The sequence below is a fragment of the Mauremys reevesii genome, linkage group 1 (genome assembly GCF_016161935.1).
Source record: "Mauremys reevesii isolate NIE-2019 linkage group 1, ASM1616193v1, whole genome shotgun sequence".
Taxonomy (NCBI): domain Eukaryota; kingdom Metazoa; phylum Chordata; order Testudines; family Geoemydidae; genus Mauremys; species Mauremys reevesii.
Window position 1 is genome coordinate 127,914,838 of NC_052623.1, and position 25,988 is coordinate 127,940,825.

The 25,988-nt window shown below is 44.5% G+C and overlaps 1 protein-coding gene across 4 annotated transcripts in view; it reads right to left on the reverse strand.

Moving 5' to 3' along the window:
• ASMTL (acetylserotonin O-methyltransferase like) overlaps nt 1–25,988 on the reverse strand; it is a 57,641-nt gene that overhangs the window by 5,410 nt on the left and 26,243 nt on the right. For 3 of the 4 annotated variants that reach the window (XM_039527914.1, XM_039527900.1, XM_039527922.1), the window contains 7 exons: nt 25,560–25,986; nt 21,853–22,015; nt 19,484–19,668; nt 13,844–13,976; nt 12,057–12,200; nt 11,073–11,195; nt 8,299–8,528 (listed from right to left, as the gene is read on the reverse strand). In XM_039527914.1, the coding sequence (XP_039383848.1) occupies nt 8,311–8,528; nt 11,073–11,195; nt 12,057–12,200; nt 13,844–13,976; nt 19,484–19,668; nt 21,853–22,015; nt 25,560–25,986 (1,393 nt within the window). In that variant the 3' untranslated portion in view covers nt 8,299–8,310. The remainder of the gene's footprint in view (nt 1–8,298; nt 8,529–11,072; nt 11,196–12,056; nt 12,201–13,843; nt 13,977–19,483; nt 19,669–21,852; nt 22,016–25,559; nt 25,987–25,988) is intronic. The other variant, XM_039527904.1, reaches the window with a different exon arrangement.

Sequence of the window (25,988 nt, forward strand, 5' to 3'; positions counted from 1 at the left end):
AGCGAGAGGATTGCAGCCATGAGATGCGACGATCGTCACCCCTGTCGCTATTGTCCGCGCCCGAGTCCGCCGCCGAGGGTCAGCCGTAATGGACGAACGTGAGGACGTCTTTCCTCCTCGAGCATCGCTGAGAACTCCTGGCGGAAGTTGTCGGCAGAAGTTCGGTGTATTTTGCCAGGGATGTCATGATGTCAAACACATACCTGGCCAGGAGGACCATTTGGTTGGCTATGCGCATCTGCAGGCCGCCCGCGGCGTAGACTTTACGGCCTAGCAGGTCCATCCTCCGAGCGTCCTTGGATTTGGGCGCCGGGGCCGGTTGACCGCTCCGCTCACGGCCATTCACAGACTGCACGCATAAGCGAGTCCGGGTTGCGCGAGTATAAGTACTCATAGCCCGTGGGGCTGAGTACTTCGCCTACCCCGCGCAGGGGGATGGACGCGGTGTTTGCCAGAGCGTGGCCGCGTTCTTTGTATGGTCTTCACAAAAGGCAGTGCCACGCGCACTGGAGTGTCCGAACCGACCACATTAGTTATGGGGTCCTCATCCTCCTGGACCTCTGCCACCGAAGGCCCATGGCCGCCGCCACCCGACGGAGTAGTTCCTGGTGGGCCTTGAGGTCAATGGGGCGGGTCTTTAGCAGAAGTCCCAGCCACCGCTTCGTCCGGGACGGCGACGAGGACATTGCTTGTCCGATGGCCTCCACTGGAGGGGCCGTTAGAGGCGCCTCAGCCAGGTCAGGCTGGACGGGGGCCTGGTGGTCCCGCGGCATCGAGGGCTCGCGGGGAGGTGACCCCGGAGGGCGACTGATCGACGCTTCGGGCACCCTGCGCTCCGCGGCGATGTCTCGTGGGGGAAGCGGAATGCCTTGCGCTTCGTGATGACCCCAGGGCACCCAGAATCCCCACTGCTGAGCACCTTGAGGATGGTCGTGTGGGGTTGGCGGCAATGAGCCGGTGCTGTCCGCGCCAGAGGCGACCGATGCCGGACGAGACGGCCAGGGTGGGGCGGAGCCCGAAACCGAGGCTTGCGGAATACTGCCGGATGGTCTGGAGGCCCGGTGTCCGTCCGTCCGGTACCGGGAGGAGACTCGACCAACGGCCACGCGGTGCCGGAGCTCGACCGGTTCCGGGAGCTCGACCGGGAGCCGGACCTGCGGTGCCGGAGCGGCTGCGGAGTTCCGTGTCGGAACGGCACCGGGGCGGGACCTCGGCTGCGCCGACGCGACGGTGATCGGGACCTTGACCGGTGCCGGGAGTGCGACCGGTACCGGGATGACGATCGGTACCGGGACTGCGACCGGCGGCGAGATGGCGAGCGGTACCGCGATGGGGAGCGGTGCCGAGATCTCGACCGGCTGGACGGTGAGCGGCGACGGGTCCTGGAGCGCGAGCGGGACCGAGAGTGCCGACCGTGCCGGTGGTCCACAGATGGTGGTCGGACCATCCTCGCCGGTTTTCCAGCCGACGGAACAGCCCGCACCGGCGGTGCCGGGGGCCGGAGGCTCGGTGCCTCTACGAGCTGAATTAGCTCTCGCGCGGCGGAGTACGTCTCCGGCGTCGTCGGCAGCCTTGGCTCAACTCCGGACGGCACCGGGGAGCGCGGCGGTGCCGGACTCGACGGACCTGGCGGAGTCAACGGCACAGTGTCTGCCTTGCGCGCAGTCACCACTGGGGGCGCAGGCGGCACAAGCACTTTAGCTGAGTCCTCAGCACGGGACTTAGCTACGGCTTTGGCGAAGCCCACGCTCTCGCCGCGGCGAGCGAGCGGTGCCGGGTCTTCGGCGCCGGGGGTGGGGCCTGCGGGACCTCGGTACCGGGGCGGCCCGGTGCCGCTGGTGCGCTCTGAACCGAGGAGGTTCTCGGTGCCGGCGTCGCTGGTGCCGCCGGTTGGAGCGACGCTTCCATAAGTATCTGCTTAAGCCTGTGGTCCCGTTCTTTGCGTGTCCGTGGCTTAAAAGCAGAACAGATAACGCACTTGTCGGTGCGATGTCCTTCTCCGAGGCAACGGAGGCAAGCGTCGTGTGGATCGCCAACGGGCATAGGCTTTTGGCACACAGCGCAGGGCTTGAAGCCCGGTGCCCTGGGCATGAGCCCGCACCGGGGAGGGAAAAGGGGGGGGAAACCCCCCTTAACCAACTACTACCTAGAACAACTACACTAAGATAACTATAATAACTGAAACACTAACTATACAACTAACTATATATATACAAAAAACGAAGAGTGAAGGCTAGGGTGGTGGAGGGCAGAGAGCACTCCACAGTTCCGACCGGCCGTCACGGGCGGTAAGAAGGAACTGAGGAGCGGACGGGCCGGCTGGGGTATATATTTAGCGCCATAGCGGCGCCACTCCAGGCGCCCAGCGCCCGCCGGGGTTGCTAGGGGAAAAGTTCCGGAGAAGCTGCACGCGCGCGCACACCTAACTGGAATGCATTGGAGCAATCACTCGAAGAAGAAAAAACAAAACAACTACAGGTAAGGAGTATTTTACAGTAGGAACGAAGATCCTTCTCGAGAAAAGCCTTGAACCCTATCTAAGCCTAACTTGGGTTCAAGGTTTGTCACCCTTATCCTTATAGCAGCGGAAAATACTAGGTGAGACTCTTTGATCTCTTAGCAGAAGGTCAGGAGGAAATGATTGTAATGGTCTTTGCATTAGCCCAATTCTACACCAGTGTAACTCAAATGAAATTAATGAAGTTACATTGCTATAAAACAGGAGCGACGCAGCAGTGAATCAGGCATTGTATGTTTGGAAAGCTGCAGAGAGAAATCAGAGGTAGAAACGTATAGGACAGCCCTATAAAAGCTAATTTTAAAATTTCTTGCAGCAAGGCAGCAATAATACACAAGGGTTTCCATTTAGAATAGCATAAGAACATGGGAAAATAGCAATGGGCCCAAGTATTACACAGTGACTGCAATGGAAGGGCAGGGGGTGGGGGAAAGAGAAAAAGGTAAGTCTGGACTTGCACAATATAAATGCTTCAAGTAAAAGCAGATGACGACCTGTGTGTCAGGGCCACTGCAGATTATGTTCTCGTTTCTAAGAATGGCAACTAATCTTGTTACAGATTACCCATAATCCTCATTTATTTTAATAGGCTGGTTCTGTGCAAGGGCAATGTTGTACTCATTTTTTCTCTTCATCAAATGGGCTCAACTGGAACCATGAACCTAGTCTTCAGCTCCTGGTGGCTGGAGTACTCCAAAAGTGAGGGAAGTTATTGCTGCTGCCTAGGGTCCCCCATTCCCTCCAGCAACCGATTTAATCCTCGCTTCAAGTATAACATGGCAAAACTCCCATTGACTTCCATGGTAGTAGGTTTAGGCCCATTGATACAGTTCTGTGGGCCAGGGATGCTGCTATTGCTAGAGTGCTTCTCAGCAGGCAGGGCTTGAAAGTATATCGGGGAGGACAAAAAGGGGGGGGGGGGGCGCTTGCCTAGGCTGCAGCCACAAACCTGCTTTGTAGTTGACCAACCCCAACACTTAGCCTCAGAAATGGAGTCCTTAACTCCATCCCCAATAAGGCCGTTGGAGATATGGGAAATGTCAGGGAGGAGGTGATGCCTCTCCTAACAACCCATCATGGTAGAAAGACAGCAGGGGATGCAATGAAGAAGCCTGGAAGCCCCCCTGCTCCATCCCAGCACAACGACAAACCGATCCAAAACTGAACTGGCATCCAAGAAGGGGATGAGGGGGCACAGCCTTTAGACAACACTGCCTAAACTCCTGCACTTGAGGCTCAGATTGAGCCACACCACAGCCCCTTTGCTGTCCCAGGCACAGAACGTAGTTAATATCTGTAGTGAGCGTGCTAGGGTTGCCATTTTTCTATTGGGTTAGGGAAAAAAAAATCCAAACACAACTCTGCTTTGTCTTACCAGACATCCCCCCACAGCCCTCAAGGATTCTTCTCAGCTCATCATTCAGTGAGTAAGCATCTGAGCTCTCTTTTCTCTCATTTCCCTCCCTGTGTCTACTGACCTTTTAATCCTCAATATTTTACACCTTTTTACATTCATTTGGTGATCTATTTGGTCTCTCAGACATAACAGTTCCATTACCTGATTTGTCTACACTGGACTTCCTCTATGCCATTTATACAGACATCCGTAAATGATCCCACATTCAAATAAACGTGTTGGATGAAATTCTGATAAGTGAACTGAATTCATATGAACATCCTCTCATGCATATGAAATCAGACACGCAGACACAAACAGTTACATTCATGTCAGTGGGTGGAGTTCCTCATATCAACATGGGCATTCCTACTACTGTGAAGCAGCTTACCACCAAACAGCAAATAAGTGGACTTTAGTATTGGCAACAGTTCAGACATCTGGATGATACAAAATAATCCCTCATTAAAGATTATGCAGATTTGGATAATTAATTTTAATAGCTCAAAATTATCCTTGACTTAAACATTGTTCAGACAGTTTTTTCAATAAGGAAACTTTACGACCCAGTCATTATAACAATAGTGAATAGAAATGAATTTTGTCCAGGGAAGTGGCATATCAATGTTTGTACCTTTATAAAAATCAGATTATTGGTCTATCTAGTACAGGGGTCAGCAACCTTTCAGAAGTGGGTGCCGAGTCTTCATTCATTCACTCTAATTTAAGGTTTTGCGTGCCAGTAATACATTTTAACGTTCTTAGAAGGTCTCTTTCTATAAGTCTATAACATATAACTAAACTATTGTTGTATGTAAAGTAAATAAGGCTTTTAAAATGTTTAGGAAGCTTCATTTAAAATTAAATTAAAATGCAGAGCCCCCTGGACCAGTGGCCAAGACCCAGGCAATGTGAGTGCCACTGAAAATCAGCTCGCATGCCGCCTTCGGCACCCGTGCCATAGGTTGACTATCCCTGATCTAGTATTTGGAATGTCTATCACTCTCCCAGTAATTCTGTAGTATTTAAAATGATCATAAACTCCTCTCCCTGCCCTGCCCAACCCTGAATTCCTTGCACACACTATACTTCCACTGAACTCAGTGGGTGTCTTGGCAATGGAAGTAATAGGCCTGTCAACAGCAAGTGAAAACGTTGCAAATGTCTTTCCTCTCTGCTCTCTGAAAGACATACAGCATTGATCTTTCCTGCATGTCAGCAAATCTCTCTGAAATAGTTTGGAGACAAGCTAGCAGCACACAGACACCCGCTGTTGAGCAAAGCACATTCTCCTGCAGCTCATTAGCCACCCTTTGTGAGACATTCAAAACCAGTTAGCGAAAATGATTTTAGCTGTCCCGGTTCACAAAGAATGTTATTTGTTTCAACAGCTGCTTCATATGCATGTCTTATATGGACTTTTCAAACGGTAAGCTCCCTCCCCCCACACCTAATTCTGCAAAGCTAAAGTTAATGCAGACACCTATCTTCAAGGGACTAATGTGGAGTAAATATATAATGTTGTGCTTTTCTAGTTTAAGACACTGAGTTTATGTTTTAGCCAACAGTGTTCTATAAAAAAGTTTTACAAACAATAAGTGAGTACACAATAATTAGAGGGCATAATATTAATTTGACAGTATGGTAGAATATGATAGTTTTACAGCTTATGTAAATCAGTCACATGCTTGGTGAGACAGAATCAAACAGTAAAACTTCTATCTTTTTCAATGCAGATCAATTAAAAGTAGAAAGAGACCTTTTTTGGTACCAAAACAGAGAGAAACTTGTTTTTAGTTTATTTAGTTTTCAGTAGCTGGATATACAACCTTACCAAATTCTACTCATCCAGGGCAAGAAACTGCTACAGGTAAATCATCATTATTGGAAAACATGGGTAAGTAGAGGGTGACAAATATTCATGATGAATTTGCATGGTTGAAACATATTGTAATAAATATGCCCCTCGCTGATAATTTAACTTATCAGGGCCCCTTTACCCTGCTAAGTGCTCAAAGAGAAAAGTAATTATGTTAATGACAGACATTTATGGTGCACTTGAGAAGACAAACTCCACCAGACAAAACTATGTAACTCTTGCCCTTCCTAAAAGCATCTTTGAAAGTTGCTGATGTCAGCAGCTGAGTGTAAGTACAGCCTCTCCTCTTTTATCCTGGCTGAGTGGCGATATTGCTATGGAAATCTGCTGCAGCCAGTAAACTCACAACTTCCCAGAGATGAAAAAACAGTAGCTTTATTTACAGGCAGGGGAGTTCCACGACAGCTTTAGCAAAATATGTTTTATATGAAAAAACTCACAATCGAAGAGATATCAGAAAAAAAAAACAGCATATGAAATAGGGGAAAACCACAGTGACAAATTAGTTGATAATCTGGACATACAATATATACTTATCCCTCCAATTAAAAATCACAGAATGAAAAACTGGCTTTTCTATATTCCCCTTCTATCAGCATGGAGTTGGAAAGAAGGGAAGAGCACTAGTATTTATATAAGAAATACTATAACTCCTCGCTTAACTTTGTAATTATGTTCCTGAAAAATGGTACTTTAAGGGAAACGATATTAAGTGAATCAGATTTCCCCATAAGAATGAATGTAAATGGGGGGGAGTTAGGTTCCACGGAATCTTTTTTCGCCAGACAAAACACGATATTATATACACCTCTACCCTGATATAACACGACCCAATATAACATGAATTCGGATACAATGCAGTAAAGCAGCGCTCCAGAGGGGTGGGGCTGCGTGCTCCAGCAGATCAAAGCAAGTTCGATATAATGCGGTTTCACCTGTAATGCGGAAAGATTTTTTGGCTCCTGAGGACAGCGTTATATCGGGGTAGAGGTGTGTGTGTGTGTGTGTGTGTGTGTGTGTGTGTGTGTGTGTGTGTGTGTGTGTGTGTGTGTGTGTGTGTGTGTACACACACACACACACACACACACACACACACAGAGTATATGTTTTAAACAAACAATTTAATACTATACATAGCAATGATGATTGTGAAGCTTGGTTGAGGTGGTGAAGTCAGAGGGTGGAAGAGGATGGGATATTTCCCAGGGAATGCCTTACTGCTAAATGATGAACTAGCACTCGGCTGAGCCCTCAAGGGTTAACACGTTGTTTATGTAGCCTCACACTCTACAAGGCAGCACAAATGGAGGGAGGGAAGACAGCATGGCAGAGACACACACCATATGTGTGTGAGAGAGACACACATTGCCCCTTTAAGTATGCTGAGTCCACTCTAAGTACACTGCCTTTTAAGTAGATCAGCAAGTTGAGACAGCAGGTGCTGCCAGCAAGCTCCTTCCGTCCTGAGCCTTGTTCTGTCCCAGCCCGCTCTATGATGATGAGGGGCAGGAGCGGGGGACAGGAACACCCTGACATTAGCACCCCTCTTTCTCTCCCCCACTCCACCGCTCAGCAAACAGGAGGCTCCTGGGAGCAGCTCCAAGGCAGAGGGCAGGAGCAGCACAGGCAGTGGGGGGAGGGACAGCTGAATTGCTGGCAACTGGGCGGCTGCCATAGCAGGGAGCGGATTCCTGGTTCCAAGCCCCCACCAGCTAGCTCCAATGGGCTGCTCTTTCTACAAGCAGTGGACAAAGCAGGCGGCTGCCAAACAACGTTATAAGGGAGCATTGCACAACTTTAAATGAGCATGTTCTCAAATTGATCAGCAACGTAACAATGAAACAATGTTAACCGGATAACTTTAAGTGAGGAGTTATTGTAACAGCCAGAAAGAGGATGTCATCACCTAACCTTTTACCACGTGGACTCTTCTCTCAAGAACAGCTGTATTTGAGTGGTATGAGTCAGGCTCTCAGTTTGAGAGCACGTGGGTGGCCAATTCACTTGTAAGACAGCCTCTACAGAGGCTGCAGTGAAATTATGGTCACTGTAGGACCTGAGTCTACAGTAGTAAAGATCCTTGTCACATGGGTGGGAGTTTCACAATCACCTAAGTGACAAAGGGGCAGTTGCCTATGATCCTAAGACTTCTTACAATCCCACCTTTTTCTTTTTTTATTCCTGTTTGCAAAAACATGCATTTCAAGGTTGTTTCCCTCCTCTACTTCTGAGCAAAGCACTAAGGACCAATGAGCTAAAGGAGAGAGCACCCCAAAATTGCCGAAGTTGTGCAAAGTGCACTTTTGTAAAGACAAATGCAATGATTGGTAACTACTGAATAAGTTGCTTAAGGAGCAAGAAAATTTCTGCAGCTTTTGACCATTTTCTAGAGTACTTTATATACACAGTTCATACTATACCTAAGCAATTGAGAAAACAATCCATATTATGGCTGGTTGATAGCTGTATGAAAGTTAAGTTACAAAAGCTCAGTGCCACACTTACTTGCAGTGCAAACTAATGGGCAGAAGTTTTCTTAAAGCCCAAAATCGCATCTAAAATGTTTCCTGTAATTTTAATTTGCACATTGGTGAATCCATATTTCTCCAGTAGTTGCTTATACTCTGAGCCATTTCTCTGCTTTCCTTCAGTCATACTGAGAGACTGTAATACTGCTCTAGGAGGGCGTGTCTTCTCTTCATCAAGCACAATTTCTGCCAGTAGCAAGGCACTTCCTGTGTTTTCAAAACAACAACCAAAAATGGTTCAATAAAATATTCTTAGCTTCCAAACTGCAATGCTGTTGGTTCAAATGCTGTTATAAATGGGGAAGATGTGTACCTAAGATTGATGTGTTAATGAGTTCACTGTGTGAGCCTTTGGACAGCATTTCCCTTTCATTTCTTACCCTGAAGTGGAAAGGTAGTTATTTCATGCTAGGAGGATTAGGGAACTTTCATATAGAAATCAGAAAACATAAAAACCCTGAAACCACCTATGGTTTTATCGCTTGTCAAAGCACATTCTCTCAAGCTAACAATAGACTATTCTAAAGGTATAAAACATGAAGGTGTTGGAGAATTGTCTTAAAGTATTTCATACAGACCAGATGTAATTCTATTTCACAGAAAAGGATTCAAGGCCACTATAGTGACCATTTCCTGCTAGATTAGGAAGATAGTAAGGCATACGAGAAAGCAGGCATTCCTCCCTTTGGTTTACAGGGGTGATTCAGCAAACAGCATGGTTACTACTTGAAGTAAAAGTTATCAGCTAATGATATCATTAAGGCCTCCCCTATAAATGTCATCGGCCAATCACAGAGACTCCTTTGCGGCAATATTTAGCCACGAGGTATTCCAAACTGTCCTTTGAAGCAAGCGGCCCTGGTTTTCTCTTACTGCTCTCTACATCCACTGCTTGCAAGAACTTTTTGTCATATCTCCTGTTCTCCATCCTGGCAAATGCAGTTATCATTTGGTTATCACCTTTCTCCTCCTCAGTCCTTCTACTAGTTCCCTCCTCCCTTTGGCATTTTTATATTGCGCATAGGGTATGGTACAGCATATGCAGGGCCATCCCTAGAGGGGTGCAGAGCCTTCCCTGGGGGCGGGTGCAGGGCCCGGGACATAAGCGTCAAATTTCTATCTGCCGGGGGCGGGGGTGCTTCCCTCAGCCCCACCCCTACTCCACCCCTTCCCCCAAGACCCCATCCCCACCTCGCCTCTTCCCACCCCCGCCCTGCCTCTTCCCCACAAAGTTCCGCCCTCTCCCCAAGCACACTGCTCCCTCGCTCCCCTCCTCTCCCCCCCCACAGCGCCTCCAGTCATAGCAAAATGAGAAGGAGAGGGAGGCACTGATCGGGGGGGCCTGCCAGTTGGCAGGAGGCACTGGGAGGAGGGGAAGGTTGGTAGGGGGGGGCTCCTCCTCACCCCCTGCCTGCCCCCCACCTGCCTCCCAACCAAGTGCGAGGCCCCCAAAGCGCTGGGCCCAGGGGGCGGTCACCTCGCTTTGCCATACCCTAGGGATGGCTCTGGGCATATGTGAGGTTCATATTTCTGGAACACGTCATTATTTTTATTCCGATAACATCCAGAATATGCTAAGCACTATTCACACACAGAAAAAAACCCAGCCCCCATCTCCTGAAGAGTTTACCATCAAACCCCGATCCTGAAAACATTTATGCACTACTCTCATGAGTTAATATAAGCATATGCGTAAGTGTTTATAGGTTCAGGGTCGATGATGGAAAGCAACACACTAAGGGGGCGGGAGAGAGAGAGACAATCAAAATAGGTATCATTTTTATATAAATGATAGATTTAGAAATTAAATATAAATAAGTGAATTGATGGTTCCTTTGCACAATGACAGCCTTGATAACCTTTTGCTTCTTAGTATGTTGTGCCATAACACAATTTGTAAAGGCTTCTATTTTAAGATGGGGAAGAAAAAAATTGATGACAGACGTTCATTTTTAATTGGAGTCGTAAACCGCTACCCATAAAATCCTCCTGCTATTAAGCACTATGCTGGAAACACTAAGGCCCTGTCTACACTGGCAAGTTACTGCACAGTAAAGCAGCTTTCTGCAGTGTAACTCCCGAGGTGTACACACTGCCAAGCCACTTAGTGCGCAGAAACTCCGCAGTTGCAGTGTTGCAAAAAAAAAAAAAAAAAAACCCATCTCAACAAGAGTTGTAATCCTTAAAGCACAGAGACTCCAGCGCTGTATTGGCAGTGTAAACACATTACAGTGCAGAAAGCACTCAGCTGGCCTCCATAATCCCTCAAGTGGCCGCTCTGCAGAGAGTAGGGAAAGGAGGCGGGGGCTGATGTCAGGGGTTCCCCCTGCCTCAGTACTGGTTGCTTCCTGCCACTGTCTGAACTTACAAGACAGCATGCTGAGACACTCTCTGTCCCACAAAACACACTGTCTCTCCCACCCCTCCACACACACACACCAGTTGAAAAGCAGCTGGCAATGTAGTAGGATGGAATTGGGAAACCTGCATCATGTGATGCTGTGCCTGCCCCATGAGGCATTGCAAACCCTTCCCAAAGCACCCTGCAGCCAGTTGCACAGTGGGATAGCTACCCACAATGCACTGCTGTCTTTGCCCAAGAGCTGCTAATGTGGATGCGCTCTACCATCACAAGAAGCTCACCGTGGACACGCAACAGCGGTTTAATAGAAGTGGTATAACTTGTTGCGCAAAAACTTGCCAGTGCAGACATACCCCAAGGAAAAAAAAAAAAAGATGAAAAACCCTTACCTGGTTTGCAAATAGCTGATATTTTGCTTAACAATATGTGAATCTTTTCATCATTCAAGTCATGTAGAATTAGCGAAAGGATGTAAAGATCTGCTTCTGGAAGATTATCTTTGAAGAAGTCACCTGTTAGAAAATGTATACTTGGTATGATACAATTCTACAAAGCAAAGTGAAAGATATTTAGGGAACAATGGATGTTTATTTATAGTATGGATGTAGTTTGGGATGCAGAACATACAAAGTAAAATAATTTCAGTGTCAGTTTAGTTTTAATGTACATTTGTTTTGAACTTTCTTCTGCTCCAATTAGCAAGTCCATGAAACATTTTAGAAACCAGGAGAGGAACCACAGTTTGCATCCTAAAATAAATAGGGAGCCAGCAGAGGTGATGAGGACAGGTTTTTCTGTATGCAACTTCCTACATTTGCTGGAATTCAGAACTCAGAACTGGTGAGCCAAGGTAGAGAGTTTCAATAGTTAAGAAGACATGAAGTCATGAATAAAGGCTTCAGCACTGGTTATGCACTGTGCTACACATGCAATATTTTGATTTGCAGTTACAGAAGACATGGTGAGAGAAGGACAATTCATGTCAAGAATACTGTGAAGTTAATGAACCATGTAGAAGCCTGAGTCAAGAAATGAAATGGAATTGTGTTGGTAATGGAAGTATCCTCAAGCAAGTTAATACGGCATACACAGGAGGAGTGTCCAGCCAGGGCCCCTCACTGGTATCACTTAAGCCATGTCTCCTCAGTCACCACTATTTTCCACTCTCACCCAGTCTCTTTTTACCCTGCTGTCTTATGAGGAAATGAAGTAACATGCAAGGACCTAAGACTTTCACTCAACATGGAGGATTCTGCCTTGTGCTTAATCTTGTTTGCCCCCAGACATAGCTTCTGCTCACACTTTCGCTGGAGCAGACCAGTGTGCTCTGTCCATGCTGCACAGTGAACCAGGATTGTCAGCCTAATAGTTACCTGCTATGAACATCACTGGAGTTATGTGCTGTCCTGAAGGCTGAAAGCAAGAGACATTTGCAATGACGTCTGGAAGGTCAAATACAGTTACGTTTAGGTTTGGGTATTTTTGTACTAGCTCATGGGCCAGAACTCCAGTGCAACCTGTAGTAAGTAAAAAATAACTAAGTGAATCTTTTCCTTTATATCTGCAGACAAAAGTTCATATTGTACCTTACTCAAATACAATAGCACTAAGTTAAGGATGGGGGTGGCCAAGAGACTCTATAGGGGACTTGGGAGCTAGTGTTGCCTAGTGGACACAGGTCTGGAGTGGGACTAAGGAGACCTAGGTTCTATTCTTGGCTTTACCACTAGCCTGCTGGATCTATGTGGGCAAGTCACTTCCTGTCTCTGTGCCTCAGTTTCCCCAAGGTTAATGACATTGACCTCCTTTGTAAACTATGGATGCAGAGCTAGGCATTATTATTACTGGCAATTCTTGTATAGTTTGAATAGTGCTCCCGTTAGGGGGCAAAGGATGCAAGGAAAGGAGTAGGAGCTCCAAACTCTGTGGAGGTTCACTGGTAAAAGCAGTTCCAACCGTGGACTGTGCTGGTCCCTATGTGCTGTCCACCCTCCCACCCCCTGGGCAGCACAGTTCTCTCAGGAGCTCTCTTTTACACAGTCTTTTGCCTACATAATACGCCCTCTCAGTGGAGGTGCAGGCACAGCTAGGAATAGCATTAACTCCATGCTGATTCCTACAGACAGCATACCCTAGAGAATGGTGGTTCTCCAACTGGATCCCTTTGAAGACTGGAATTGGGACATTGCAGTGCTAAGCTACAAAACAATACCAAATACTTGTGGGGGCCATCTTGGATTTTTATCCAATTAGAGATTTTGTATCTGAAAGTTTTTAAATTTTCTAAATTCAATTACAATTTTAATTCTAATCCAGGGATCGGCAACCTTTGGCATGCGGCCCGCAAGGCTGAGCCAGTTTGCTCAGACCTGCCGCATCTGCGGGTTCGGCTGATTGCGGCTCCCACTGGCTGCAGTTTGCCGCTCCAGGCCAATGAGGGCTGCGGGAAGTGGCGGCCAGCACATCCCTCAGCCTGAGCCGCTTCCCGCAGCCCTCATTGGCCTGGAGCGGCAAACTGCAGCCAGTGGGAGCCGCGGTCGGCCGAACTGGCAGATGCGGCAGGTAAACAAACCGGCCTGGCCCACCAGGCTGCTTACCCTAGCACTTCCATAGTGCTTTTCCAAATTCTTTACACAGGTGGGTAAGCATTTTACAAGTGACCAAGGTCAAGATTTTCAAGAGTGATTAGTCATTTTGGGTGTCCAATAAAAGACACCTGAAAGGGCCCTGGATTTCAGAAAATGCTCTGTAAACCCTCTATAAAGCAGGCCCCTTTAAAATAACTCAAGTTTCGCACCAAAAATAGAGGCATCCAAATGTCAATCATTTCTGAAAATCTTGACATAATTAACATGTGAAGATCACACAGTAAGGCAATGGAAGAGCTGGAAATGGAATTCCCAGTCCCAGCTACTGAACCACATTGCTTCTCCTGGGGGAAACCCTTCCCCCGACTTAACAGCCATACTCAAAGTAAATGAACAGTATTTTAAGCGAGTGTACTTCCATTTAACTTCATTTTAGCTTTCTATCAAAGCTAATAACAGCAGAAAATTTACCAGTTAGAGAGCAACAATTGTAATTTTTTATTAGATTTTCTTAAAACTATGATGTATGTATATTTCATTAATTTGTATACAAGTCAGTCTAGTAGCAATACCTCCCAAATCACAGACAGATCTAAATGGTGAAAGATCAAAAGCTGTTGCCACATCTCTTGCTGTCAATTTGGCAATGCTATGCATGGCAGTCATGAAGCGCCGCTTTGCCTCCACACTGTGACAACAGGAATCCTTAAAAACAGAATACAAAGATTTTATTTATGCACTTAATTTATTGTGATTTAAATAACTGAAAAGATGCCTATCCAAGAATCTCGGTGCTCTACCACACCATTAATACCATAAGACAATCTATGTTATTTGCCACTGTTGTTGTAACTGCATTGGTCCCAGAATATGAGAGTGACAAGGTGGGTGAGGTAATATCTTTTATTGGACCAAGATTGTAGGTGAAAGAGACAAGCCTTCGAGTTACACAGAGCTCTTCTTCAGGTCAGGGAAATGTATGCAGTGTCACAGCTAAATACAAGATTGTATTTAGATTGGAACAGATTGTTTAGCAAAAGTAGTTAACACATTTCTGATCATAGATTTCCATCACAACTTCAGCAACCACCACCATCCATCAAACTCTCTAGAACACTCCTGCATGTGCATCACCTTCCTGGACACCACAATCAGCTTCAACAATGGAACCCTACAGACAGCTACACACAAGAAACCCATGGATCACTGCACTTCCATTCACAGATCCAGTAACCACCTTAAACACACCAAGAAATCAGTTATCTACAGCCAGGTACTCAGATACCACAGAATGTGCTCCAAGGAGAAATTCCGGGATACACACCTTAGCACACTTAAAGCCGCCTTCACCAAATAATGAAATTCCACCAGGGAAGTAGATTGCATCATAGAAGAGGCCACCCAAACACCCTAAAAGAACCTGCTTCAATACAGAAGTAAAAAAGCCTCTAGCCTCACACCCCTAGTTCTCACCTATCACCACACACTGAAACCTGTACGGGGTATCAATTACAACCCACACTAAACATCAGAAACAAGCTCCATATAGACCAGTACTCACCAACTCAAAGTGGCACCAGACCCTTCCAGAACAACAGGTGTAAAACCTGCACCCATACCTCCATTGCTATGATAATCAATACCCCCACAACACACCTTTCAACATCCATGGGTCCTACACATGTCTATCACAAAATGTGGTTTACCTCAAACAGTGCACTAAATGCCGCAACAACTCTGGGCGTGAAACCAGACTCTCAAATGAACTCACACAGAAAAAAGCCAAAAACAGCTTAACACCAGTGGGTGAACACTTTTCACAGAACAAATCACTCCATATCTGACTTCTCAGTCCTCATCCTCAAAAAGGGACCTGCCTAACACCTTGAAAAACATGAGCATGGGAGCTTAAATTCATAACTTAGCTAGACCAGAAAAATCACTGTTTTAATAAGACAGACATTGGATTTATGGCTTATTACAACAATTTGTAACCCCCCTTTTGTGTCATATGACTGCAGAGATGTTAACTGTTCACTTCACTTGAATGGTCTCTTATAATAGATTGTTTAGATTAAGTAGTTAACATCGGTTACATGTTCTATTTAGCTGTGCCACACTAAGTACCTTTCCCAGACCTGAAGAAGAGCTCTGTGTAGCTCAAAAGCTTCTTTCTTTCACTAAAAGATATTACTTTACCCAGCCTGTCTTTAATAACTCAATCTAAGCAGATTTTAAATGGTCAATTCAATAGGAACTAGCCAGCCAGCCATCTACAAGTCCTTTCCACCCCTTCATCATTGTGGGAAGCATACCGTCAGCCCACTCTAAAAACCTGATCAAACAAATGTCTTTTCCAGCATGCTAGGAAGGTCACCAAATGCCGATTATTTTGGACCAAGCTCCAGAGTTCTGGAGACCTTCCAAGAAACGACTGCCAACTGCCCCCTCTTTTATAACAACGGGAATTCAGCTTGAGCACCCCTGCTGGCTGGAGCCAGGGCAGTATGGCACAGAGAAAGAGGCAATCCATCAGGGGATAACAAAATGCTTTCTTTAACCAGTTATACCTGTGGCATATGCATTTATATAATAATTAAGCTCCATTCAAGAGAGCTAGGTGTCTGTTTATACTGTAAACTTATTTTGAGAGAAAGGAGTGAATCTTTGCTTCTAAATTGTTTTTGGGTTGTGTTTTTTCCTGCTATGTTTCCCAATTGTTTTCACTGAATGCTGACATTTATTTATATCTATAATTCTTTGTCAGCAGGAACTTCTTAGCAGGCATTATGTAACTGGAAGTTATACAAAGAAAAGAAATGGCTTCTTAACAGATTGCTTTCCTGGGCTCTAGCAGTGATTTTCAGTGTAGAGCAGAGTATATTTTTGTATTAATCTGTAATTTCAGAGAGGCTAACTGGCTGAGCGAAAGGAGGGAAAAAAAGAGTCCCAGACAGACATTTGAAGAAGCGAGAGTGTCCCACCCTCTCAACTGAGAAGAGACACAGAGAAAAGATGGTAGTGTAGATGGAAGTAGACTACTGATCATGCTAGAGAAAGGCAGCTAAAGTGTGTGGAGAAAGCCCAAAGAGTTTGGAAAACCAGGAAGGTAGTTTGCAATTGAATTCTGGGCCATCTAAGAAGGAATATGATCTTCCTGCCTGAGGCAGTGAGAAGGGGGAGGGATAGCTCAGGGGTTTGAGCATTGGCCTGCTAAACCCAGCATTGTGAGCTCAATCCTTGAGGGGGCCATTTAGGGAACTGGGGTAAAAATCTGTATGGGGATTGGTCCTGCTTTGAGCTGGGGGTTAGACTAGATGACCTCTTGAGGTCCCTTAAAAATCCTGATATTTCTAAGTTTGGCCATAGCATTTCTGATTCCCTGAAGTTTAGAAAAGAGGAATTTGGGAAGACTATCATAGGGAAATGAAATAAGATAAATAAATGCCTAGTAGAAAGAGACTCCTTGTGAGATTGTTACTGAGTCACTTACCCTACGTATGCCACAGTTTGAGCAACTGTAAAATGAGAATACTTACCTAAATGATGCTGACAGCACTGATTAGCTAATACTTATAAAATGCTATGTTTATTGGGTGAGAGGAGATAGTCCATGATTTTTAAGAAGCCTCTCACCATCCCTCTAAGCACACTTACATAAATGTTACATACAGAAAAAGAGTAACTGACTGATGTGAAAGTAAACAGACTCAGTCTTACCCTTCAAACATGTGGGTGAAACCTGAGCAAACGGTTGGACTTTATCAGAGTGTGACCTTGGCACAGTGTACCAGGTGAATGTAGGAAGCACATTCCAGAGGTGAGGGAATAGAAACAGCTGCCCCTGGCTTCCCCATATTCAGATCTAGACCCTGGAAATGAGAGTCCATCAACTGATCTCCACTGCTGTCATGGTGCACAGGGAAGAAGTATATTCTGATCCCCCAAGTTCATGCAAGCACTTGACGGGGTTGCTCAGTGTCCTCAAGTCAATATTCTCCCATCAAGGGCAGTGGTTCTTAACCTGGAGTGCACGCACCCCCTGGAGGTGCGAGATGCCCTTTCTGGGGGTGTGAGACATGCCAGATTTTTTTAGAAAGAAAATGATCGAAAACACAAAATTAAGCACAGGTACATAAGTACAACTACTTTGTTTCATCAAGCCTGTGTATTTATTAACATTATACATTTTTTAACGATTACTGCGTTAAATGTTAACTGCAAAATTAAAATAAATATATAATTCTCTCTCTTTCATTCTATAGTTACAATATATCTAGATTTAAAGAACTTACTTCAACGATTTTTGATAAGGGGTGTGAGAACATATTTTTGAGAACCAAAGGAGTGCAGGCTGCAGTAAAGGTTAAGAACCACTGTTGGCTGAAGGCTTTCAGTAGGAAGACCACAACATAGGACTGGATGAGGAGACTGCACAGTATGCCTGCTTCCCATTTTTGTAGCTTTTGAGCCACTGAGAGCAAGCAGCTGTTTGTCTCCCACATTCCCTTGCTATAGTTATGCATGCCACTGTAACCTCTAGAATAGATTGCTTTAATAACTTTTGCATAGGGCTATGCTGAAAACTGCTTTGAATGCATGAGCCAATTTGCTTAGCAGTGTTAACATGTTACACCTGTATCCAAAGACTCTGGCCCCTATTCATTTCTAGGTTCAAATCAAGGTGTTCATTGATCTCAAGGCCCTATATATATTTAGGCCCTCCCAACCTTAGAGCTCTGAGGTCAATGGAAGTTGAGGGTGTCCAACACCTCTCAAGAGGCACTCAGCACCTTGCAGAAAGAAACTCTTAGTCCCTACAGCCCTCCAAGCTTCTTCTACAGACAATCCATTAGCTCCTGGACCTCTGCCACCCATGCTGCTGCATGCCCTCTGCTTCCCCACGCCCCCCACATCAACTCCAGCCCCCTTCTGTGACAAGCACACAAAATGTGAGAGAAAATATGGCAGGGGAGTGGCATTTGTGGGATATTTGTAGTGCAAAGAGAATATTGGCAAAGGGATAAATTGTATAGTCCTTGCAAAGCTACAAATGGCATGATATATATGACCCTAATTGCATCTGAGATAGAAATAAGTGAGACAAATACTTAGAGGGAGACTCAAGGGATGGAGAATTCTGAAAATCTTTGACTCAATGCAAGGCAGATTTATAGACATGCTCAGATAAAGGAAGAATAAGTTTGGTGTCAAAGCAGATTCTGGTCAGGAGCAAAGTTAAGCTCAGATCTTGTCTCAAGTGCTGAAATATTTCTGGTCTTCTACTGAAATCAGTTTTGGATGACAAGCTTTCAGGAGAGATGAAGTACATACCTTGTAGATATTAATTCTGGGTTTTGGTAACTATACTGTGACATTTCAATTGCCTCAACACCCTACCGCCCAATCCTGCACCATTAAAGTCAATGTGAGTTTTGCCATTGACTTTAATGGGAGAAGGATCAGGGCCTTAAAGAGTCAAATATATTGGTATTTGAGACATTTCCGATTATTGTAATCTAGGAATGTGAATAAATGATCTGTGTGATGATACTCCGCGCTGGTTAGGCCTCAACTGGAGTTCTGTGTCCAGTTCTGGGCACCGCATTTCAAGAAAGATGTGGAGAAATTGGACAGGGTCCAGAGAAGAGCAATAATAATGATTAAAGGTCTTGAGAACATGACCTATGAAGGAAGGCTGAAAGAATTGGGTTTGTTTAGTTTGGAAAAGAGAAGACTGAGAGGGGTCATGATCGCAGTTTTCAGGTATCTAAAAGGGTGTCATAAGGAAGAGGGAGAAAACTTGTTCATCTTAGCCTCTAAGGATAGAACAAGAAGCAATGGGCTAAACTGCAGCAAGGGAGATTTAGGTTGGACATTAGGAAAAAGTTCCTGTCGGGGTGGTTAAACACTGGAATAAATTGCCTAGGGAGGTCGTGGAATCTCCATCTCTGGAGATATTTAAGAGTAGGTTAGATAAATGTCTATCAGGGATGGTCTAGACAGTATTTGGTCCTGCCATGAGGGCAGGCGACTGGACTCGATGACCTCTCGAGGTCCCTTCCAGTCCTAGAATCTATGATGTGCTCAGTCTGCAATTCTCATTAGTCAATTTTTCCTGGGCCCTATGGTTTTCCCAACTGGATAATTATTTCCTGTTCATCAGTGCACAAGTAGCATAAACACAAAATAAGGACCAGAGTTTGCATTACCTGAAACAAGTCCTCTGTTTCCTTTCCAAAAGCCCGATGTGTCTGCATGGTCCCCTCTTTGACAGCAGCCTCCAGGTGTGTAAAGAGATGCCAAAGACGGTCATTAGAGTGGATAATGTAGCCATGAAGTGAATATTCTCTGTCTGACACCAGATATGTGTTAGCTGAATCTGTATTACTGTAACCTTAAGGGCGAAAAAAAACTGTTAACTAGTTTTTTGCAGTGTTGTAGCAGCAGCCATGTAACTAGTGACTAAATTTGCTATACAAATGAGTATAATTTTCAGTTAAATGTTTGCGGTAAGATTCTCCACTGGTGTAGGATGGACAGCTCCCCTGACTCCAGCAGATTTACATCAGCTGATGACCTGTCTCTTGATCTGCAACATGTTTAATTAAAAAAAAAATTACATTTGCTTTGTTCAGTCTGTACACACTGTCCAGTTGATTTGCATAGCCATATGTTATCCACATCACAGCAAGTTCAACACAAAACAGCAATTTGCAGTTAAGATACCAAAGAATAGATTTAGATGTTCTTGCTTTTCATGTTACAGATGTGACACAAACCAGAAGTTATTACTGAGAAAAGCCCACCTCCCTGCTTGTAATGTGTCTCAGTGATTGTGAAATTAAAAGTGCTCTCTTTTTTTAATTGGATTTTAAAAGCCAATAAGTAACGTGTAGTAGTAGTGAATATTTATTTTACTAAAAGGCCCCAATTAGGATTGGAATGTCACTGCACTGGGTGCTGTACAAGCATAGGCTATGTCTACACTACAAACCTAAGTTGACCTATATTAGATTGATTTACAGCCACTGCAGTAATTACTGTGGTGGTGCATGTCCACACAACCTTCCTTGTGTCAGCGGTGCGCATCCTCACCAGAAGTGCTTCCACCGACCTAAGTCAGGCAGTGTGTGGGGGGGAAGAGTCCTGTCAGCTCTGCACGCAGTTCCCTGCCCAGAGTGCAGCTGCCATACAGGCTCCCAGAAGTGGGAGAAGCCACCCAGGGATTCTCCCCATTCCCTGTGATGCACTTGCCTTTGAATCTTATTCCTCTCCTTTCCCCACTGTTCTTAAATCATATGCATTTAAGCCTCTCTCAATCTACAGTCTTCCTTTAGGGCTTTGTTCTTAACAAAACCAGTTGATAAGTTGCTCAAGGGTTTCTTTTGCTAGGCACCTTTTCATCATCTTTAAAAGGTTTATTACTACGTGATGTGTATCTGGGAACTTAAAATTACGTAGTGCAGATTGAAAAGGGAAGGCTGAGCTTCTTAATTGTTCCATCACCTGTTTGTATCTTAAAATATTGGCAATTATAAGTTGCAATAGTTGACTGTTGTCCAGTTTCAGTGCCACATTCTGAAAGTCTTCTCTCCGTCACATCCATGGCTACACTACTGCAATCAGTGGTCCTGCACTAATGTAAACTCAGAGCAAAATTTGTCCCTTGTTGTTTGGCCCACACTGAGACAGAAGCAGGCAGGAGCAGAGGCAGCCAAAGCAGGAACTGCTGCACTGGGGCAAAGGGAGTGAGGGTGGGAAAATGAAACACAGCCAGGGCCACCCCTCCTCCCATTATCCTCCTGGACCCAGAACTGTGCAGAGGAAACCTCTCCTCCTTCTTCTGGGAACAAACGGCTTTGGAGGAAAGCTGCAGAGTGAAGCCAGCCAGACACCCCAACTGGCAGGGGCAGAAGCAGCCACAGCAGGGATCTCTGGACATCCAGAGGATGGTTCTAAATTTGACTTGACTGTCTCTGCCCTGTGCCGATTAGGTGTTTACTCTTACATGGCCTCTCCTTCTCCCATTCCCTAACAGTCTATTCACCTCAACTTCACTCCACACTTGCCTCTCTTCTCCTCTGCTCCATTCCCCTAAGCTCCCCTTCCCTTTTCCACGGAGCTGATCCCCTCAGCTCAACAAGCCATTGGCTTGGGGGAACTTTGATTTGACTTTGATCCCCTTCTAACTAAACCTACACATCCCTCCAAGTCATGGAACTAACATGCCATTTGCTGCCTTCACATTGCTTGTGTGTTACACCCCTTCCCCTACACTGTGTCTGTCTTGTTTGTTTAGATTTCAAGCGCTTTGAGGCTACTTCTCTGTGTTTGCACAGTGCAGTGGAGCCCTGATCTTCACTGGCTCGTAAGCAGTACCATAATAAACAAAATTATTATTAATAATACTTAATAATTAATAACAGTTTAATTTGCCAAGGACTAGTAAAGTTTCCTGTAGAGCCCCAGTGAACAGGTACAAACAGCTTAGTTTTCACAGTGGACAATACATTAGAAGTTCCTTCTTCCAGCTCTCCCGGTCCCCTACATGTGAATTGTTTTACAGTAAAAAAGTCACCTTGATGGGTTTTCTCCAGCAATCCAAGAGAAGCACAAGCATCGAGCAGTCTTTCTGTTCCACACACAGAGGTTTCTATCTTATTGGCAACATCCACAGCCTTCAGTATACATTTATCTTTCAGAAGATCAAACACTTTCAGTTTAGAGGCCACAAACAAAGCCTGTGTATATGAAATATACATTATTGAGTTAAATTAAAAATTACTACAACTAAAAAAATAACACATTTGTTTTAAAACAAAAGTACAAACATTCTGGAAAGCTTTCCAGAGGTATGAATTAAGTTCAGAGTATAGTAGTTGTGTGAAGGCAAAACCATGCCATAAAGAACTTTAGAACTGCTTGAGTCTGTTGAATTTTTCCTGCAGAACATTTCAGTTCAGCCCTGTTACTTCTGGGACAGTTTGTTCCTGGCATCATACCAGAGATGTCAGCATCTTTGCCATGGTAACAATGTTAGATGAAAAAAAAAATTACTGGTTAAAGCTTGAAAGAACTTGAAATGCCTACTTCAGGGTTTGTGTCTTAGACTCTTATTCATCAGGATACTTAAGCACATGACTAGCTTTAAATACGTTTCATAAGGTCAGCATGGGTTCAAGTATGCTTCGGAATTGGGACCATAGAGAAAACACATCAAATCTAATTTGAGTTGATTTTCCTAAGAAAATAATTTGAAATTTCTTCAAAATGTATTTTTTTGTTTTAACAGCTATAATTCATTCCATACTAATTTTCTAAAAAACAAAACAAAAACAGCAAAAACCCACAAGCACATATGAGCACCTTAACTAAACTTATATAGTACATGCTTGTATTGGAGAGGAATTTTTATATTATGCAACAATATGCACCTTCATAGCTGAGATTAGGTTGCACTGTTCCTTCAATTAATACTGTTTCTGAGGAACTATAAAAGAAAAAAAAATCAACACAGAGTGGAGAGGGAAGAAGAGGGTTGAAATTCTGTTAGAAATCAGATGGAAAAATTGCAGCTGAAATGTAGGGGCTTCATATTCGTGATTTTTATATTTAAAATGTTTGCTATTTTGGGGGTGAAGGTAGAATATATAATTGAGATTGTCTCCAAGATGCCACAAAAATGAACATGCCTGCCTAAATTTAACAATACGATTCTTGTTGTTAATGCATGTTCCAAATCATTGCTGCATTCAAAAATATACACGGTTTTGTCAAAAATGTTATTACGTTTAGCCAGAGAGAGGGGAAGGTTCTGGTGAGCACAGCAAGTGTTTAAACAGTTTCTTAATAGTAGTGGTAGAAGATGATTAATGGCCAGCTCAAGGCCTCTGAGTTGTAAGTCAGCACTGAAAATTAGGTTATTGGCATAACATTAACAAATAGAGCCAGTAGTTAAATTATGATAGCACCCAAAGGTCCCATTCAAGATGTGTTGGGTCCTGTATAGTTACAGAGGAACCAAACCAAACCAAATTTAACCCTGAACTTCCACTGACCTCACTGAGTGCAGGACCAAGCAAAAAGTTCCTAGACATCATTTTAATAAAGATGATTACTAGGTTTTTCTTGCTTGTAGTTGATTTCAGCCTGCATTGTGAGGGCTCTGAACCCATGTAAAGGTCAAATTAAATTGAATTGAATTACAGTTTAGCTGTTAGTTTTCATTATACTTTCAGTCTTTGAAGCATTTTACAAACTAACTAGCTTCACAACATTATTGTCTCCATTTTATAGAAGGGGCAGTGCAGGCAGACATAGGATGAGATTTGCCCAAAGTCGCAGAGTGTCAAAATTGGGATTAGACTTCAACAATCCTATCCTGTGCCCACTGAAGTCAACAGCAACCTCCCATTGTCTTCAGTGAGGCCAGGATTTCACCCCAGGAGTTTCTGGTTCAGAGTTTTGTGAAGAGACCACATCTCTCTCCGTTTCCAGTTAGAATACTTGGTATTTATTTCATCTTCTCTTTCTTCACTGCTGTTACCTTTTCTTCAGTCGCACTAGTCTGGCTCTGAATAGAAAACCTGGCAGTGATTAAAATTATCCATTTATCTGTTTCCAGGTACAGCTGATTGCTAGAGTGCACATGAATATTAGCTTCTGTGCACATGTCTTCATGAAGGCCCAACACAAGCTACTGCATTGTGATCATCAGCCACAGCCCTGGTTCACACACAAGAGATTCTTACAGAAGTATTTCAGTGAAAAGTAGAGATAAAAAACAAAATCTGAGCAATCAAGAGAAGGCGGTTCTTACAGGAACCTACAATACAAATACATGGAAGGATAAAGGAATAAGGTAGAGAACAACAGACATTACATATATATATAAAAATACCGGTATTTATTTTAAATTGGGGCATTTTGCAAGTGTTTCCTCTGCAGAAGTTAACAGGGAACATTCACTAAAAAAAAGTTACATAGAAAGTTCATTGCCCTCTGAAGTGTTATTGTGCCAAACGGAGATTAAATTCAAATAATTACAATGAAAAAAGATTTTAATATTACTTCAAGTGCAAATCTCAACACAGCCGTAGGAGAGGAGCCACTATGGACATTTCCATAATATATATTTCTCTCATCATTTATGTTGTTTTAGATAATAGTTCTGATTACTATGAATTAAATGTTACAAGTACATAATATTTTAACGTTATGTAATCATCTCTTTCCTCTTATATACATGTCCCTGTCCCATCCTGATTTTGCCCCTCCTCTCTCCCACCTTTGTTCCTCCACTTTCTGAAATCAATAGGAGATACAGGTGCTCAGCACCTGTTAGGATCAGATCTGAAGAAAAATGCACTAGAGAATTTATTCAGTGGCATTCTAGGTCTATGTTTCAGAGGGGCATTGCTACTTGCCTTAAATCTAAGGGTGCTCATTATTAAGGGCACTTCTTAAGATGTCCCTCCATGCTGCTGCCTAAGTTCCCTCTAAGCTGCGTGGCCACACAGCAACATATTCAGTGCCGTGCAGGTGCTCAGGGCTAGCCCTGGACCTGCCATGGCCAGGGGCAGAAGCGCCCCTCCCTTGGCCCAGGGGAGAGGCGGCCCTCCCCTGGCCCCAGTCCAGGACCTGCTGCAGCCAGGGGGAGTGGCGCCCCTCCCCCAGGCCCAACCCAGCCCTGGCCCAGAGCTGCCGCGGGAAGAGGTGCCTCTTCACCCCCAGCCAAGGTGCTGCTGCAGGGAGAGAGAGCTGTGGGGAGTCACACATCACCTCCATATTGGGTGCACATAACAAAATTCATTCTGCATATCCGTGGGAAAAATTAGAGGGAAAATTGGCTGCTGCTTTGGAATGTCGTAACAAAACATGCACAGACAGTATTTGTATCACTAAAAGGTACTTTTCAAAATGCCCCTAGGCATTCTGCTGCCCTTGCTAGCCCAGTGCAGTAAATCCCTGAGGTTACTGTTGTTTTCGAGCCTCTTACTGGAATGTGCACTGGTACTACAGTCTGGTCACTGGTGCAGCTGCTGGAAGATGCCATTCTCTTGCATAACACACATAGAATCAGAATGAATATTAGAGTAAAATAAATGCATTTGATCATTTGTTTGAATTGGGCTGTTCCCCATACACATGCATAGTGCTGTAGTACTGCTTTATTATTAGAACCTCCAAACTACACATAAATGTTTAAAAATACAAATTTGAATTATATTAGCTCACCAGTGCAGAGAAAATTAGATCAAGGAGCGGTATTTTTTTTTTTTTTACCTTTGAAGCTCTGAAGCCATCTGTAAGTTCTACAATTTTTGATGGGAATTTAGTTGGATATTCCCTCACTCCACTCTGATTTTCCACAGCCACTGTAGAAACAGGCTTGATGCTACCACTGTTTACTGGAGTATGAACGGCTCCTGAGAGGGGCACCCCATTCCTCTCTAATGTGTTAGCACTTTTATGCTGCATGGGATTTGAAGAGTCACTCTCTCCGTCACTGAGGTTCTCAAAAGTCTCGACGGAGGGGATAGAGTCATGCTTGACATGCTGTATAGTATGTTTGAGGGGTGGATAATACAACTCCGCTAACTTTCTGCAGAAGTGATTCAGAGGAAAGCCCACCACATTCAAGAAGTCTCCATGAACATATTCTACTAACATTCCACCAAGGGCCTGGATTCCATAACCACCAGCTTTGTCCCT